The sequence below is a fragment of the Aphidius gifuensis genome, linkage group LG1 (genome assembly GCF_014905175.1).
Source record: "Aphidius gifuensis isolate YNYX2018 linkage group LG1, ASM1490517v1, whole genome shotgun sequence".
Taxonomy (NCBI): domain Eukaryota; kingdom Metazoa; phylum Arthropoda; class Insecta; order Hymenoptera; family Braconidae; genus Aphidius; species Aphidius gifuensis.
Window position 1 is genome coordinate 27,875,120 of NC_057788.1, and position 20,268 is coordinate 27,895,387.

At 27.0% G+C, this 20,268-nt stretch overlaps 1 protein-coding gene across 1 annotated transcript; it reads left to right on the forward strand.

The window, feature by feature from the left end:
- Nucleotides 1-1,716: 1,716 nt before the first annotated feature.
- Nucleotides 1,717-19,426, forward strand: LOC122859625 (RNA-binding protein MEX3B). The gene is made up of 2 exons (XM_044163310.1): nt 1,717-2,535; nt 16,701-19,426. Exons 1-2 carry the CDS (start codon nt 2,232-2,234, stop codon nt 17,693-17,695), a joined length of 1,299 nt encoding a protein of 432 aa, XP_044019245.1. The 5' UTR covers nt 1,717-2,231; the 3' UTR covers nt 17,696-19,426.
- Nucleotides 19,427-20,268: the final 842 nt, after the last annotated feature.

Genomic DNA, 20,268 nt, shown 5'->3' on the forward strand with positions numbered 1-20,268 from the left:
GCCAGGGCCAATGCAGAATTATCAAAATGCATCAATTGATTATTTAAAATATACAATAATAATATAATAAAATATTAATAATAATAAAAATGTTTAAAAATTAAATTTAAATATTTTTTTTCTTTCTTGTTAAATTGCAGTACAGTTGAAAAGAGTTTGAAGATACATCCGGTGTGTTGAATGAGCCCTGTACACACGATGTATATTCTTGTTGAGAAGATCTTTTCGCGCAGTTCAAAGGCAGGTGCTCAATATGAAAAAAAAAAATATATATAAAATATATATATAAAATAAAAAAGAAACGATGGTCGTGGCCATGAAGTTTAAAAGCAAAAGCAGCAAAAGGTTCATCGTGTTGGCTTTCAAGACCCAGAAAGAGATGGTTCGATCCAGAAAGGAAATTGGCCGCTCGACGGGTAAACTATCCCCCCATTATGTTCAAAAAAGAGCCTGGGATTTAGGACTCGCTAAAATATTTATACCTGCGATCCTTAACTATACCAAAATGTGGCTAGTTCTCACTTGGCAAATAGATAATACATTTTTTTTTCCTTCCAAAATCACAGCTACTTATACTCCAAAAAAATTTATAAATATTAAATCATGATAACAAATTTTTCAAATATCATTATGATGATAGCAGGATTTTCTTTTTAAATTTTTGAAAATAATAATTTCAGCTTGTAACAGCATGTCGAATGATGATGCTGGTATTCGACCATTAAGAATTTACTTTTAACTAGAAAAAGAATAAAAGAACAGGTAAATAAATCTCATGGGAGAGAATTATAGAATTACTTGATGGGCAAGGTCTTTTTCGTTTAAGATTTTTAAAATTTAACATCAGTACATTGGCAACATGGTGAGTAACATTATTTGCAAATGACATTGAAAGTTTTAACTAGCAAATTTCTTCTTTTTTTTTACTACCTGTTGTTTACCACCAAGTCTGGAAAAAAAAATTTATATTGTTTCTATAAAAACACATGTTTTTTCTTAGAAAAAAACCCTGAAAATTATTAAACATTAATTTACAGTAAAAAAAAAAAAAACTATAAACGAAACAAAATTGTCAAAACAAGTTAAAAAACACATGTAGATCTATAATCTCTTTCTCTCGAAAAAAATTTTATCTAGATTTTTCTAAAGCCCAAAATTATATATACATATAAATATAAAAGGGAGAAAAATATATATTTTTTTATCAAAATAAAACCAAGTGGAGGTTTTTCATGAAAAGGAATAGAAGAAAATAAAAAATAGAAAAAAAAAAAAAAATAACATATCGAGAGAAAAGTTTGAATAGCTTTCATGTCCAACGGATAGCAGTCTATAATACAACGATGGTGTTATACACATATAGATATATAATTCGCTATATACATAGCAGCAACACACACAATCAAAGAGAGAACAACCGAGAAGTGAGCCCAACACCGAGGGAGGAGAGAGAGAGAGAGAATATAAAAGGGAATAAATGAGTGAGACAAAAAGAGAAAAAAAAAATTGAAAAAAAAAAAAAAAAGAAGATGACTGGAGGAAAATGAGAGAAGAAGTAATAATAATTTCACAAAATAACCGTAGCAGCGCTGTTTGTCGTTCGTTAAACCGTTTTATGGTGGGGAATTGAGGGCTGGCGTGTGATCACATGATCATATTGACCAATGAAAATGCTGTTAAACCGGCGTTCAGGCACATGGCGGAGTTGCCGGCTGTTCAGAAGCCGCAGTCGCAATTCGTTGGAATAACCAGTCGCAGTGGCACTCGAGCGAGAGGGTAGTCGCACGCGTTTTCTTCTTGTTAAACAACAAAATACACCATTTAATAAAATAATATTACTTTATTGTTTAAAAAGTATCGCGCAATAAATAGCAAACCGTTTAATAAAAACAAAAAAAAAACATATTATTATTTTATAAAGAAATATAAAACAAAAAAGCCAGTGATTTAAAATTTTCAACGATAATAATAATAATAATATTTATAAATATATATATATATTTGTTGAAGACAATAATACACTTGTGTTTTTGTGTGTTATTTATAAATTTTCAAACGACGAAAAAAAGAAAAAAAAAATAATTTTATTTTCATTATTATTTTTTAATTCCTTTGTGAAATTAAAGAAAAATTTTTTTAATATAATTTTATATATATATATTGATTGAATTGATATTTTACGTGTTAAACGGATTAATTTGATAAATAATTATATTTATTTAAACGACAAAATGCCAGCAAGTATATTCGGTGATATGGATCAACGTGGTATTAGCAATAATGTTGCTATTGAAGAACAACGTGCACTTGCACTTGCATTTGAATTATCAATGTTAGGTATTGATAATTCATCATCATGTGGAATGAATGGTGGTAATGGTCATAATAATATTAATGTTAATGATCCAAATGATCCACTTCAATCATCACCATCAAGCGTCTTTGAAGAAGCAAGATCCAAGAAAAGCCAAAATATGACTGAATGTGTTCCAGTTCCAAGCAGTGAACACGTGGCTGAAATTGTTGGAAGACAAGGTGAGTTGATTTTTTTTTTCCTTTAATTTAATTATCATCAAGTAATAATAATTTTTTTTTTTTTTCTTTAAATATAAATTGAGCCATAAAAATATTATTATCATGTTGACCTTTTTTTTTATTTTTTTTTTTCTTGTCAATTTTATGTTCATAGACAATATATTTTTTCACGTCAATAAGATAAGACTAAATTTTTGTCAAATAAATAATAATGATAATATCGTTGAAGAAAAAAAAATGAATAAAACAGAAGAAAATAAAGTTTATAAACTTGATAATTTATTTTTAAATTTTCACAGTTGAATTAAACTTTAATAATTTCATGATGATATTATCAAACACCATTGTGTTTCCGGATATATATTTATTTAACTAAAAATTTTGTTAAATATATATCAAGACTGTATAAAACCAGTTAAACTTGCTTTAGTATATTATAAACCTATTCTCATGAATCAGTGTCTCACGATTCCATGTGTCCCGGCTTTTTTAAACATTTTTTTTTCTCCATTTTCTCAATCCCTTTGCATTTTTTAATTCCCCCCAAATTCAAGGGAAATAAATACATAATTTTTTAGTCTTTTTGTCCAACTCTCATTAGCCATATGATAATAATATTTTTTTCAACCAACGCTTTGATAATGATGATAAACTAAAAAAAGAAAAAAGTTTTCCCAACAACCTTGAAAATAAAGCTTACTTGGAATAACTTGAAAAAATATAAATAAACAAATAAATATGACAAGGTGTTTAATGTCTCAATAAAGTTTTGCATGCTTGTGTCTTGTTGTAACATTGTCTGATGATGTTGATGAGACTGATACGCTATTTCATTATATGAGGATGTGTCTAGTTGTATATTCTCTGGTTGTTCTTCATTACGTTAGTTAGTTTTTCTCCTCACTCTCTCTCTTTTATTTCATATAATATTTATACATATACATAATACAACATATGTATTTAAAAAAAAATAATATATATATGTTTTAACATGTCAGTATTTTAGACCGGAAGCTGTAATGAGCGCCTCTGTCGCCAGACGGTGGCTCTCTGACTATATTCCCCTATAAAATATTATCCTCCTCATCGTGACTCTTATAGTTTGCTCAATTTTTTACATCACAATTACACACAATAAATATAACGCTATTTTTCAAATATTTCAACTTTAAAAAATATATAAATTATTAACTACCAATATACATATTTGTCATTTAATAATTTGATTAATTTTTTTTTTTTTTTTTTCTTTCTAATTCAATATCAATAGCTATAAATTATTTCGGTCTTGATAAATTTTATTATTTATAAATAAATAAATAATAATAATGTTTAATTAAAGAATTGAATTTGTTGTTTGCAAATGTTGTATATATGTGTTGATCAAATAATGGAGCAAAAAAAAAAAAAAATGAAAAAAATGATTATGCATGCTTGGATGTATATAAGTATTATTGTAGTGGATATTGTGTCCTGTATATATATATTCTTGAATTCACTGGAGCTACAACACATGGCGACGGGATGTGTTGTCAACCTTCCCTTCTGTTCCCTTGGTCTCAACTTTTTCCTCTTCTTTTCTCAAATGTTGGCTTCTCTTTCGTTTGCCACGCACCAACAACCTATACTTTCAACCAGAAATAAATGAAAAAAAAATATATATATATATAATAATAATATATAAAAAAAAAAAAAATAAAACCACGTATAGAAGATATGCCGGCGCATATTATATTTATTATTATTGAATATATTCTTTATTTTCTTGGTTTGTTTGAGAATATTTTATCAGGCCAGTGACATGAATTTAACGTTAACAAAGAAAAAAAAAAAAATTACATTATTTGCTGTTAAAATTTCGACCACAAGGTGAATATTGACCACAAAATTAAAAATTTCCGGAGAAAATATATATATTTTTTATTGTTCAATGAAACCCCCGGATGTATAACAAGACACAAGTATTTTTGATGATGCATTATATATAATTTTAATTTTTTTTTTGGTTTTAAATTTAAAACCGTTATATAGTATTACTTGTTACAAGGTTAATTGTGTATATATCACTCAATTTTAACTGTTTAAATCATCTCAATTATCTGCTTGTTAAAAAAAAAGTAACTTGTTGTTTTTTTTAATTTTCATATATATTTTTAAAAATTATTATATTTTTAAGTCCCTGTTCCTTTTGCGACCGGTTGAGTGTTGACTTATTCTGATAAGTCCACTTCTTATCAATTATTATTCCGTGGCCTGCTTGTCTCGTAATCCTGCTGTTTATTCAACACCAATGTCGTTATAGTTTTTTTATTATTATTATTTTTAATTTATTTTCTATGACGATAACAACAATAATAATTTATAGTTTATTATTATTTTTTTTTTTTTAAATTCAAACCTTGTGAATGGAGAAAAAAAAAAAAAAAAAGAATGAATGGTTTTTTAATGTCTAAATTGAGTTAAATATTTTTATTATTATATAAAAATTCACATAAATTCTCATTGAATATATTTTAAAAAACTGGATGTGCAACGTTGCAGAGTAGTTGACGCCTTTTGTTGGATTCAGCTAGCAGCTGCAGTGCCGATATTATTCCAGGGGGCCTTTCCGTTCTCATGCTCTTGGAACTCGATCGACCCTCCCGTCGAGGAGGCTTCTTTCTTCCTTGCTTTCTTCTTTTTTAATTTTTTTCATTTTTCATGTACATATTATATTCACCTATACCAACTACTTTGCTCAAAAATAATCCTCAAAATATGTCTGGTTTGTCTGAAAAAAGAAATTTACCTCATATTGAAAAATCATCAAAATTTTTCGAAAAATATAATATCTACTATTTCGGCTAGTTCAAACAGATGTTAATGATTTATATTAAATTATAAATTTTATACCCCAAGTTTAATTTATATGCTTCTTTTTTTTTTTTTCTTTGGACTCAATTAAAATTTAGATTTTTGACTTTTTAAATATATTTAAAAAGTTTCATTAATAATTTATTGGATTTTTTTTTTTTTTTTTTGGTCATTTAGTTTATTATTATTATCATTTTTTGATACACTATTTTAATAATTTTTTGGTTCTTTAAAAATTGAAAATGTCTTTGTTGTGTGTACTCTGATATTTGAGACTTTCACACGCCATATTTTTTTTTTATTTGTAATTTTTACCCTCCAGTATTGTACAGTGAATTAAAAAAGAAAAAAAAAAATCAATTCTAGTCCTATACATACACTGCGAGCAGAGACCATTTGTATTTTTTTACTCCAAAATATATTGTAATATTAGTTGGACATTAATTTACTGTGTTTCTGTCTACGGAAATGTCTATATGTATTTCTTTTCCATCGATGAATTGTTGGGTATCAATTTCTCGGCCAGCCGGAAATGGTTTTTTTTTTTTTCTTTTTGCGGTGTACATTGATCCACCCACATTAAAAAATTTTTTTTTCTCTTCCTGAAGGAAAACCCACGAGGTTCATGAATATCCGTTCACATCGATTTGATAATTTTTGATTAACTTGAATTAAACATTCATCAATGAATTTTTAATATTATTTCATATGACAATAGTCTAGAATTTTATAATGCACATGCAAACATATTTAATATAATTTTGTAACGCGTGGTGTAGTTGAACGACGCGTGTCCTAGGTCAAGATTCCCTGCACACGACAAATCCCCTCTATTTCTAGTAACCATTCTCTTTCCATCTCACTTTTTTTTTTTTTATATTATTTACTCTCATAATAAATACCAACATCATTTACCACTCTCACTAAATAAATTTTTAAATTTATAAATTAAATACATATTACTTTTTTTTTTATACAGAAAAAAAAATTACTCCAAAAGAAACCCAACGAGTGTTGAGATTTTTTTTGCAGGTTTCAATATATTTTTTTTTTAATGACTTTAAGTAGTTAACAATATTGCGCGAGCTTGTAAATTTTTTATCCCAATTTTTTTCACTTTTTTTTATTGATCAAGTGTGCAAGTTTGTGTATAATTTTTTTTATATCATAATTTATTTATTTATTTATTTTTTAACACGTCTCACTCTCGATCTCGATTGAGTAAAAGTAAAGACGACAGTGACCGTCACACACAGACTCTCGAGATCAGTGTGAAGGTTAATTCTTTATAATATCCATGATATAGCAGGAGAAAGAATCCTTTTTAATTTAATAAAAATAAAAAATTTTTTTAAAATAAAATTAGTACATATATTTGTGTCAAGTCTCTAACCACAATTTTTATCTACTAATTTACCTTGAAATTTTGTGGTTTTTTAAAACTAGTGTTATTATTATGTGACGGAATATTTTTTTGATGACGATGTTGTCTTTTGGCTATTAAAAATAATATAATAACCAATTTTAAAAAGTCATAAAAAATATATATATGTTTTACGAACCACACAATTACACAATGCATATCAAAATAAAAGTATTTATGATTTATGGATTATTATAAATTGCGGCATCACTTGTGAAAATAAAAATTTACATCAAGTCACAATCAACAGCTAAATAATTTGTAAATTTTTATGTCTCAATTTTCAATTATATATATTATTTTTTTTTTTATTATTAAAATATATATAAAGTCTATATAGTTTTAGCTCCATTTTTTAGCTTTGAAAATTTTTTTTTTTCTTCATTTTATTTTTCAATCATCAAACCAAACATCCGATCAAAGTTGACATAGGCTCGTTTGTTTATCTTATCATTTACCTTGTAATATCTTCTATAATTTTATTTAAACGATTAAATTTATTTATCGTGTGAAATAAAAATTTTTCGTTTGGAATTTTTTAAAATACATAAAATCGAGATGATATTGGGTTATATCTTGCAAGCTCCAGGGACATATGAGACCCATCAAAAAAAAAAAAAATATTAAAAGAGAGAAAGAGTGATTCAAGACAAAAGGCATACATATTGAATTTGCTTTGTTCTTCGTGGACCACTCGTTTACCTTGAGACAAACTTCCAGAGTCTCCTGCTCTCTTTTTTTTTTTCTTAATTTAATATATATATAATTTTTTTACCTTATTTTGTGAGTCTGAGAGAGTTTCTTGTCTTCTTTATATAAGAAACCCAAAACTTTGCTCTCTATTATTAAATTTTTGCTATTTATTTGTGTCTGTCGGTGGTTGATTACACTCAACAGGCCCAAAAAATAAAAAAATATGAAACACAGACACCCGCATACACAGACGCACTTATATTTCGAGGACCCACCTTATTATTTTTTCCTCCCAATACACAGCTCTTTTCTCTCTTTCAACTTCTTTGTGTTCTTCTTCATGTACCTTGGTTTTTTGCCCTCTTTTCTATACTCTTCTCCTCAAAGAGTTGATGCTGCTGCTGCTGCTGCTGCTGTTGTTGCATTCATCGAAGCAACGAGTCGACGCCCTCTTAAAATTTTGTTGGTCCTCTTGGTTCTTCTTCTTTTTCTTCTTTTGTTGTATTCTCTTGCAATAAAAACGACAGGTGCACAATGCACAAATACTATCTCAATTTTTATTATTAATTTATATTTTTGTATACAGTGTAAAATATTTATTGCCAAAAAATGAAAACATTGTTGTTTAAAATTATATTCTTAAATTGATTTTTCAAAGATAAGAAAAACAAAAATTATTAAATTTATTATTATGTATTTTTTCAATGTCTTGTAATATGTGTACATTTATTATTTATTTATTATTTTTTTTATTATTATTTGTTTTTACGAGGCGTGTTATGTGAAATAAAAAATATCATTTGGAGAAAGTTACTGTGTTTTTCTGTTGGTACTTGATGGGCGTTGTACATATTGGCGCCAATATATCCAGCACTTCGTTTTTTGGGTCTGCGAGAGAAATCGGATGCCGCTTACAATTTTTTAGTATTTCATATGTCTATGTCACATGATGATGATAAAATTAAATATATTATTTCGGTTGTATTTGTGAGGTCTATATAATATCAGCTTAAATTCATTCGTCTGGCAACTTATTGGCATACGCTTCACAAAAAAGAGAATTATTTTCAGAAAAAAAAAAAAAAATAGTATCCTTTTTTCTGGAAATAGTAAACTGACCTGCTCGATGGCTCTTAATTTTTTTTCTTTTTTACAAAATGATTATTTAAAATAAAAAACTAGAACTCAGTGGTTTCTGAATATCACAGGTACCTGCTGAAATTTTAATTATCACGATCTGTTTATTTTATTTATGGATGGTAGTTCTCGTTTTTTTTTTTTTTGTTGGGAAGAAGGTAGAGTAAAGAAGTAGGAGTAAATTTTAAAAATGTTCTTTATCTTTACTTGGCTATACATAATTGCTTACAAAATGTTTGTATGTATATTATAAGTGCGTGAGTGAGCATGAAAGAAATAAAGTAAAGAACGGAAGAGACGAGTTGGTTCGTGTGTTGAATTTGAAACGCAGTCACACGTTACGTTAACGTGCCTTGTAGTAAAAAGTATTTCAACAAGCTCACATATTGTGACGAAGTAAGATAGAGCCAAGGTTTTGAGGGGAAATATAATAAATTTGACTTGAAGCATCAGGAGCGATGTGTAGTGCATATTTAGGAACACGAAGCAGATGAGGATCCTTGGAAATGTGTCTTCATCTTCGTCGTTTACATCGACCCGACCCCGATTCCTGGAAGAATCTCAATTTTTTTTTTTTCTTTTATCTTTCTTTTTTCCCATTTTTATATAGATACATATATATTTTTTTTTCTTTCCACTCAAACTCTCCAATAAGGCCCCAAAATTACGACGACTATCTTTTTTTTATTCCATCATTTTGATGCTTTTTTTTTGGTTAATTTATCTTTTCTAGTTTTAATTTTAATTTTCATATATTAATTTATTTACTTATTTTTCTTTTTGCATTTTTTATACTCATCCCTTTTGCAAGTTGGAGCAAGAATTATTGTGTGGAGAACACTGTTCACCTGCTTGCAAATTCCACTCATCTGTCTCCTTCTAGTTTCTTTGTGATTTTTTTTTTTTTTTACCTCCAGAAGAGGTTTATATACCTGAAAGAATAACGAACTAAAAAAATTTTTTCAACATAGACACAACTCTTTAGAGATTTTATTTTATCATAAATTTATTTCGATTTAGTTCACAATGGAGAATAGATTTTTTTAATCATCAAATGATGAAATAAAAGTATTTAAAAAAAAAAATTTTTTTTCTACCACATGTTTGAATGAAGCTAATTTTTTTTAATCATCAACATTCTCAGATGAGGTCAGATATGTATTTAATTGCTTTTGACAATCATTAATTAATTATCTAATTTAATGATTATAATAATATTTTGAATATTTTCAAATTTTTTTTCATTTTTTTTTTTTTAATATTTACATAAATCGTGATTGACAAATAAATTCTATGATTTTTTTGATAAGATTAACGTTAGATATTTATATAATGTATATAGAAAAATTGAGAGTCACTGAGACATCGAATCGTTGAACCACGGAGTGGTTCAGTGGCTCCAAGGCCGGCGGAAACCACGGTACGGGTGGGATGTGCAAAACTCTCAACGTGAGTAAGTGAGAAAAAAAATTTAAAAAAGAGAGACCAAGAGAGTCAAAGAGAGCGAGAAATACTTTGAAGGTTTTAGGCCTTATTTTAAAAATTCATTTTCACAAACTTGATGAGACATTGCATTTCATTTTGCGACATAAAAACGAAAATTACATTTTTTTTTTTTCATTTAAAAACAGCCTCAAAAAATAATTACATTTATGTTAACAAAGAACAAGGTAGACAATAACAATAATAAATCGAATAAATAAATGTAATAAGACAATATACAAAATATAATTTCCATGATAAAAAAAAAAGAGTGAATGAAAGTGGTGGTAGCAGCAACAGCAGAGAAATGAGATGCGTAATTTGTGCTTGGTGGTGTTACGCTTGGTAGATCCACCTTGGTGAGATGGTGCTTTTATAATATTGCAGATATACACACAATACTCATAATACATACATCCACAATTACCACAAGGTGTATGTAAACTTTGAGTATTTATTTCTGCATATAGCCTTGCTACTTGTATAATCATTTTCATCCAATAATTTTTACTTGTTACGTGTATTTTAGCCAATAATCATACGTATTTTTTACAAGGATCCATACACTCAATATCTCCAATTTTTTTTTTTTTTAAATACCATTTTTTTCATTGTACAAAGCTGTTGTATATTTGAACTTTTATACTCTTTTATAAATTTATTTATAAATTTTTACAAAGAGACAATAATTTGTAATCATATTTTTTTTTTTTGATTTTCAATAATCTACTCAAATCTATCCTCTCAACAATGAATATTAATTTTTTTTTTTACTTCTTTTGTTTCTCAGAATAAAGCAAAGTGATTTATGATATTTAAATTTTTTTTTTTTTATTATTTCGATAGTTTTTTCATATACCTGACTTGATTCAGAGAATAGCGGTGTTTTTTTTTTTGTTCTCGTGCGCGATATTGAAAAATATTTTGTCACAAGCAACATCAAATGAGAATCTCGATATTTGGTATATATACACACAAGTAATACATGGGATTACATATGTATCGTATTTTTTTTTTATATAAATATTTTAATATTTTATTTTTGACGGTTAAAATACGTGGGTTATTCGTCGCAATATATGAAAGAAAAATTTCGAAAGATATATGTTTAACTCAAGGATAAATTTGCGGACACAGTGATTTCACCACGATCAATTATCACGTGATTCTTCTGGACCTTTCACGATCGATATATCCCAGGTATATAACGAGACACAAATATAGATTTGTCGTCACAATTTTATTGTATCATCAAAAAATATTTTCATATCTCTAATCCATCTGTTACCTTTGCTTATCAATTTTTTTCTCTGGATATAAATTAAACACTAGAAATTATTATTGAACACGTTGCCAAGAATAAGTGTGAATGAGGAAGTGAATATTGGCTTGTCTTAAATTTTACAATTTCTATGTCACATAAATCTGCAACAAGCCATATGTACAATTTAAAAATTCAACATTATTATATCACACGTTATTTCTTCATCATTACAATATTACATATCCACACACAATTTACCAATAAACCTTCATGTCATAAATTTTCATATAAAATTTTACTCGTTCATATTTTTTTTTATACTTTCTTATAACATTACTATTTTCATTATTTAACAATAATAAATAATGATAAATATCCTCAGGGCAACGACATTGTTTATAGATTTATATTTAATTCTTTTTATATTTTTTTTTTTTTTGTATATCCACATGTTGGCTAAAACATAAAGCATAACACTCGATCAATGGGACATGCACCTTGTCTATAACCTCCTCGTCATATGATAAAAACACGTGACTATTAAATGAGTCATTTTATTATAACCAAATATAACTTTAAAATCAATAAATTTAAAAAAATTTCCATGCTTTTATGTAATTTATATTGTCAGGCTTTTTCCATGTTGGCCATTATATTCAATTATTTTTCACATTGAGATATCAATTACAAATATTTTTTTTTCGATTTCTTTCTTGGAATATATTTCGAGATAAGATGCTGTTGTTGTTATTACACTGAATAATATTTTAATTATTTTTTTCTTCTTTACAACGAATTATCTTGATAAATTGATTTTATTTAATGTGTGTGTATGTGTATTTTGTGACAATGTTTTAGTTTGACTTGTCCCATGTTGTTGCATATATTTAGCTCCAGTTGTACGACCAACGCGAGGTACTTAGTTACTTGCAATGTGTATAATGCATGCAGCTGTTGCAAATGATATTCAAACTAAAATAATCATCCTATTTTGCATTAATAAAAAACACCAAAAAACAAAAATATAAGTCAATTAAAAATTAATAATATTGTAGTACTATTAACAATTTTTTCATTTAAAAAAAATTCTCTCAAACTACTTTATCTTTATATTACTCAAATAATTTGAAACTATGATTATTTTTTTTTCATTATCAAATTGATAAGATTTATTTTTTTAAATCATGTTATATATTTTTTATATAAATACTGATATTTTAAATATATAATTTCATTATCTGATCTGACAAAATATTAAACGACCAAAATGTTTTTCCCCTTTGTGACTCATTTATGTATAGCCAACGAGAGTTTATAATATTGTTATATTACAATATACATATACTAAATAGTCAACAAGACACATTTTATATAGAATAACCAATGTGTGGGCATATATTTTACACACACACACACAACTATTGTCGTCAAACTTTCATTTGTATTCATAATATATTTTATTATCACTTGTTATATAAAATAAAATATCCAACAATACACTTAATTTATTTTTAAAAAATAAATCAATAAACTAATATTGACTAATATTTACACATGATAACACAAATAACAATAATAAAAAAAAAACAATTATTTATCTTAAAAAATTATAGCATTAATGACAATTTTATGACTAATTAATAATTGCTTGAATGAATGACTTTAATTGATAAAAAATTGCATAATTTTTTATCATTTTAATCAATTAATTTTCCTTGAAAAAAAAAAAAAATTAAAATGCATTATTATTGCATTAAAAATATATATGCATTTTTTTTTTTTTTTATTTAAATAGTTATTTCAGTTGGTGTCAGTTGAGTTTAATCTTAATATAGTGTTACCCCCCACTGTTATTTAGTGAATCGGCGAGTATGAGTGTGTATGGTATATTTAATATATGCACAAAATATATATGTGCTTGCGTCCATTGCACCTTACATCGTATCGTGTTGAGCATATAGCTTGGTTATTTCAGAGCTACTCATATACATATATATTTTTGTATATCTATTTATCTATATGTATGTTTTTTTTTTTCAATGCTTGTTGTATTAAACGAGCGAAAAATTTGTGCGCGCAAACTGCGTGTACTTGTGCGCAAGATTACTCTGTTGAGTGTCATCGATCTATTTGCGGTGTTGGAATTTCAGGCCTTTTATTCTGAGGAAAGGGTTTTTTTTTTCTCATAAGAGAGATTTACGATATTTTAAATGACAAAGGTGTAATGAAATTAATTACAATAAATTATTGGTTTTTTAATTATCAATTTATTTAATTTTTATTAATCTTTATACTATTTTACTGTGATTATGAATGTTGATAGGTAAACTTACTTGTATGTACATTATGATTGTAGATAATTTTATATATTTGATAAAAATATATATTAATATATAAACGAGATTCTTGGAGGTCTTTTTTTGTTGTATTGCGCGGGCCGCGGTCGTCGCCTCCTTGGCGAGGTCACGGAAATCGATTGGTGGTGCTTCTTTTCTTCATATATACATAGATTTTCATTTATACAAACTTGATTTTATTACATCTTATTTACAATAAAATAAAATTTAAAATGCACTCTTCCAAATAGATATATCTATTTCTTTTTTTTATTGTTAATTTATTTTTAATAGTAATAAATTTTTATATATAAAAAAAAAAAAATACTTTTTATTAATACAGACGAATTGAAACTTTGTGATATATATATGGGTATTTTTTTTTTTTCTGTCTGTATCACTGTTAGTAAATCAAGTTGACTTCATTGTGAACATTTAGGGAGAATCCATTGTGCCATGGCAACGTTCCGTTTCATGATTATTGATCTTCATTATATTCTCCAGAAACTTCGGTCGTGTTATACGAGTTTGTTGAATGTTATTTTTATTATTTTTTATCTTCTTTTACTCCTTCTTCTTCTTCTTCATTATCATCATCATCATCATCATCATCAACGTGGACCATGAGTTTATCAGGGCTTTTATTATTATATGATATGGAAAATATTTTGAGATGTCTAATAGACACAGCAGTATACATTCAATATTATTCAAAAAAATACGAAAAGAATTGAGAAGAAAATACTGTCCAGTTCTTGATCTCTCACCATCATCACCATCATCATCTTTTTCTTACTTTATCTTATTTAATTTATATATAACTTGTATCAATGTGCACACACTGATGGTATGTGTATATACGGGTGATTCCCCACTGTTTTTACTGGTGCTGCTGTTGTTGGTGCTGGATGAGTGCGATGCATTGTGGGGGTGTTGGCCTTCAACTTGACGGCGCAGTTTCACTGACCTGCCTGAGAAACTTGTACTCGCACGTCGTCAGTTTGCGTGACTTTTTTTTTTTTTTTTTTTCCCTCTCTTGTCTTTGATATTTAAAATATATTTAAACTATTTTATATATTTTTATATATGTTGAAGTATTGAAAAAATAAAAAAGGTCAACGGTTGGTTGATAAAATTAATGGGGATTATGATACGCGTGTCATGTGGGTCTTCATTTGACATTCCATTTTAATATCGTAATCATAGATAAAAATATTCACATTTAAAATGGACGAAAGATTAAGTTGAACAACATAAAATAACCCATAATGTATCAAGTTGAATGTACAACTTGATGAATCAGGTTTTCTTATCAAAAAAAAAAAATATAATAGTTGCTGACGTATGAGCGCTCTCATTGACGTATTCATGAATTTCGAAAATGGAGGAATAAATAATTTTTTGTGTTGCTCGAATTATCATTGTCAAATTATTTAAAATTTTCAACAAAATTAAATGATTTGTTGTTGTTGTTTGCCTTGTCTCATTTGTTCATTTTGCTTCACCTTGGTTGCGGCCCTTCAACTGTCTACCGGCCCACGCTTTTATTTATCCTCTCTTTACTTAATTAAACTTTTTTTTTTCATCTTACCATAATTATTTTACTTGGTATTTTGTTTGTTGAATAATGATCCATCAATTTGGAAAAGATGATCATGTCAAATATACATTTTCATATATGAATATAAGCAATTTTATGATTTTACATTGTAAATAATTTTTAGTGTAAATAATTTTATCATAAAATGTATTATTTAATTTGAAAAAATATAAAATTTTTATTATTCTTTAAATTAACAATTGATGATTATTTAGTGCATTTTACCGCTTGTTATTTGATGGTCGTATAATTTGAAAGAAAAAAAAAAAAAACAAACAGTTAAAGATAATGGGTAATGTAATTTACAAACTAATTGCAATCGACGCTTGTTACGACCTTGAATAAATATACACAGGGTCTTTCGTCATACTTGCTTTTTGTTGAGACAAACTCGAGGTGAAGGTGTGGTTTATATATTTTTCATTTTTGTATATTTTTCTATTAAAATTTTTCATTTATTTATAAAAACCTATTTCATCATATAAATAATAAGCTAATTTTTGTTTTACTGTGATTATAAGTTTACCAACAATATAAATATATTCATGTGCAATTGCACCAACAGTAGTGTAATTTTTATTTTTGGTCCTTGAATTATGATGACCTCAACATTGTACCACTTTGAGTATAAGATCATCCAACACTTGATTTACTTTTATCATCATATTTATCATTAGAGAATCAAACACCATAAAAAAAAATGAAATTAACTTTTTTCATGATTATTTGGCGGGGTAATATATGCCGGTGCAATGACATCTTGAACGAATAAAATAATAAAATCAAAAAGATAAGAAAAAAATAATAATGAATATTCTTCTTCTTGGGGCAAGTTTGTTGTGTATATTGCTGTTGTAAAAAATGAGGATGGTATGCGTGAGTATACCCGGTCATCGTTGCAATGGTTGGCTTGAGCAAAAGATAGAGAATGCGTTGAAGACGAGAGAAATAAAAAAAAAAAAGAATATATATAATAAAAATGAAAAAAAAAATGTTTATTTTTATTTTTTAAAAAATTTATATACATATATAAAAAGAAAATAAAAGTGAAACAGAGAGTCGGTGTAGTCATGGAGGCAAGACCATAAGATCACTAAAGTGAGATAGAATGAAGAGTGGTTCACCTGCATTGCTAGCATTGCGCCGACTCAAGGCCAAAGAGTCCGCGAGATCAGGGAGCCGCAGACAGGCTTGGTTGGCGGGACCTTTTTCCTCTTTTTCCTTGGCAAGAATTTGTGTGTGTGTTGTCTCTTATATTGCTTAAGCTGAAATCCTTTTTGTTCATTGATTTAATTTGATAGTAAAATATATATTTGTCATTAATTTGTTGATAGATTATAACTAATGTAAATGAATTTATTTTTTGTTTGATTACAGGATGTAAAATCAAGGCTCTTCGTGCAAAAACAAATACTTATATTAAAACACCAGTACGTGGTGAAGAGCCAGTATTTGTTGTAACAGGAAGAAAAGAAGATGTTGCCCGTGCAAAACGTGAAATATTATCAGCTGCTGAACATTTTTCACAAATTCGTGCATCACGTAAAAGTTCACTTGGTGCATTACTTGGTACACCACCAGGTCCACCAGCATCAGTACCTGGACATGTTACAATTCAAGTACGTGTACCATACAGAGTTGTTGGTCTTGTTGTTGGTCCAAAAGGTGCAACAATTAAAAGAATTCAACATCAAACACATACATATATTGTAACACCATCACGTGATAAGGAGCCAGTATTTGAAGTTACTGGTTTACCAGAAAGTGTTGAAGCAGCAAGACGTGAAATTGAAGCACATATTGCATTAAGAACTGGTTCAACATCAAGTCCAGGTTCTGAAGATGTTGATTTACTTGGTGCATTATGTCGTGGTGGTTTAGGTTCAATTCTTGGTGGTCTTGAACCACCAGGTTCAAATGGATCAAATGGCTCAAGCAGTGGTGCATTTTCAAGCAGTGGTAGTTGTAGCAGTTCATCAAGCAGTTCTGGTGCACCTGGTCTTGATCTTGTTGCAATATGGGGAGCTGGTCTTGAACGTGATGAAGGACTTGGTGAATCACCATCATTTGAATCACAAACAGCATCATCATCATCAATATGGTCATTTCCAAGTGTAACATTACCATCAAGACCATCACCACCAGCATCAGCAAGTCCAGCAAGTCCAACTGATTCATTACTTGGTACTGGTAGTGCTGGTGGTCGTCGTGAATGCATTGTTTGTGGTGATAAAGAAATTACAACTGCTCTTGTTCCATGTGGTCATAATCTATTTTGCATGGATTGTGGTACACATGTTTGCGATAGTAATGATCCAATGTGTCCAGTTTGTTCAAGACCTGTACTTCAGGCTATTAGAATTCTTTCATAAACTGCTGCTCGTTATTCAAATTAATTATTCAATAATACATGACAGAGTGTGTGTACTCCAATTTTTTTTTTTTTTTACATTTTTTTTTTAAATTTTTAAATTTTTCATTCATTCATTCAAATAATACACTTTTAGAAGAAGAAGAAGAGAGAAGACATATTTTTTTTAATTAATTTTTTTTATTTTTTATTTTGAGTGAATGATATTAAAGTGAAAAGTGTGTTGAAGAGAAAAAAAAAAGAAAAATTTTAAAATTCAAAAAAAAAGAAAAAACAAACATCAACATAATAAACAAATAAACAACATAGAAAAAAAAAAAAAAAATTGGACATAAAAGAGGACAACGTCAAGGAGGAGGAAGAGGTCAAGTTAAACTTTTCAAAAAATAAAAAAAAATTTACAACTTGTACAATTGAAGATGATATTGTGCTGAAGAAGGCTTGTGTTGACATCTTGAATGAGATAGACATAATATCTCCAACAACATCAAAATTTCAAGATTTAAAATTAAAAAAAAAAAATTAATCTGTTAAAATGACAATTAGTAATTAGTGTGACGTGTTATATTGGATGATTGACTTCGAGGGACCCGAGTGACAGTGAGAACGCACACAACTGGATTATTCTACAGCTGCTGCCAACATAATTAACATAATAATAATCAAGAAAATTAGATTCAATAGATTATCAATCCCCTTCGTCCCCTTTTCCCCCTTCAATAATATATATTTATTATTTTAATTTTATAATTTTATTATATTTAAATGCGTTCTTCTGCTCGCTTAATATCCTTGAATCAACCACCAAATACAACGAAAAAAAATAATGCTGTGTGCATTAGAGAGTATTGAATTCTCTCTTTTGCTTTGAAAACAAAAAAGTAATAATAGATATTGGAGTATGAATAGAGATATAAATTATTTTAACCATCATTTTATTGATATAAATAATATATAAATTAAGACGCGCATGCACAATAATTATGTGTTGAAATATTGTAACAATTGAATGATAAAAATTATTATGCGTAGAAAAAAAAAAAAAAAATTGTATAAAAAATATTGTGTGTTGACGTTAGAAGAAAAAAAAAAAAAAAACATGCGTGCCATTTGTCAACCCGTTGAGATACTAAAAATTTTTTTAAAATTTAAAAATTATTTAAAAAATTTATATTCATATTATATTTAAACAGACATAAATAAATATATAAATTAATTTAAAAAAAAGAGAAAGATAAAAACTATTGAAATTGAGGTTTAACAACAGATTTGTTATAATGATTGAACCGCAACCCCGCGTGTATTAAATTTATAGATAAGTTGATGGTATAATAAAAAATAATAATTATTAAAAAATTGTGAAAATATGTATAGCTCAAGTGGCGTACTTTCTTCCAATCGCCATCGCTCATTTTGAGTATTATCTTTCCCTTTATATAAGCAACATAGCAATTGAAATAATTTAATATATATTATATATATATATTTAAAAAAAAATATATATAAACATAAATATAATTACATATTTATGTGTATATATATATAAATTAATATGTATCATATTTTATCAAAAAAAAAAAATTTAGATTTTGTATTTTCGCGCATTCGCCAACTGTAGAGTTGACAAGTGTTCGACTTTTCTTAAAAATTAAATATATATATATATATATGAATATTAAAGTATATATATAGAAAAAAAAAGTTTTAAAAATGAAAAAAAATAATAAAAATATAATATAAATATTTATATATATATATATAAAAATAAAAAAATGGAAAAAAAAAAATACAAAAAAATATAATAAAAAAAATGAAAAAAAAAAATATATATATACGGGAACGTTGTACGTGAATTGCAGCTTTTTACCCACGGGGTTGCGGCTGTTAAATGCTAGGTGAAAAATATGCAAATCTTCTCCCAAAATTTAATTTTTAATAATGAAAAATATTAACATGACAAAAAAAAAGAAAAGAATTAAATAACACACATGACCACATAATGATATTCACCTCCTCTTTGCGAATTGCGTTCCCTCCCCCCAATGAGTGTATTCCTGAGACTAGTAATAATCGCGTAATAATTAATTATATATTTAAATTAAAAAAAAAATAAATAATAAAGATACTCCATACTTTTTCTGTAGAAAATTATCGAAAATGCATTGTAGCTTTGATCTCAAGAGACATACTATAAATATATATTATTAAACATATTAATTATATAAATATATATTGAATTATTATAGAGGCGGAATGGTCAGGCAAATTAATTAAAAAAATAAATAAATTTTAACATCAGCCATTTCCTTGCCGTGATTTAGAAAAAAATAAATATATATATATATACTGCGTATAGAGTGGAGAATATAGAACTTTTTTTTAATTTATTTTAATTTTTTTTTTTTTTGATAAAAAGAAAAAAGAAAAAACATCAAGATATATACTAATTATATCAATTGTTTTTTTAAAAAATTTCTATATAACACTCTTATGTACGATCTAAATGTCTTATTAAAATAATATATTTTCTCAGTTTTTTCATTTTTCTTTTTAACTGAAATTATAAATATAGAA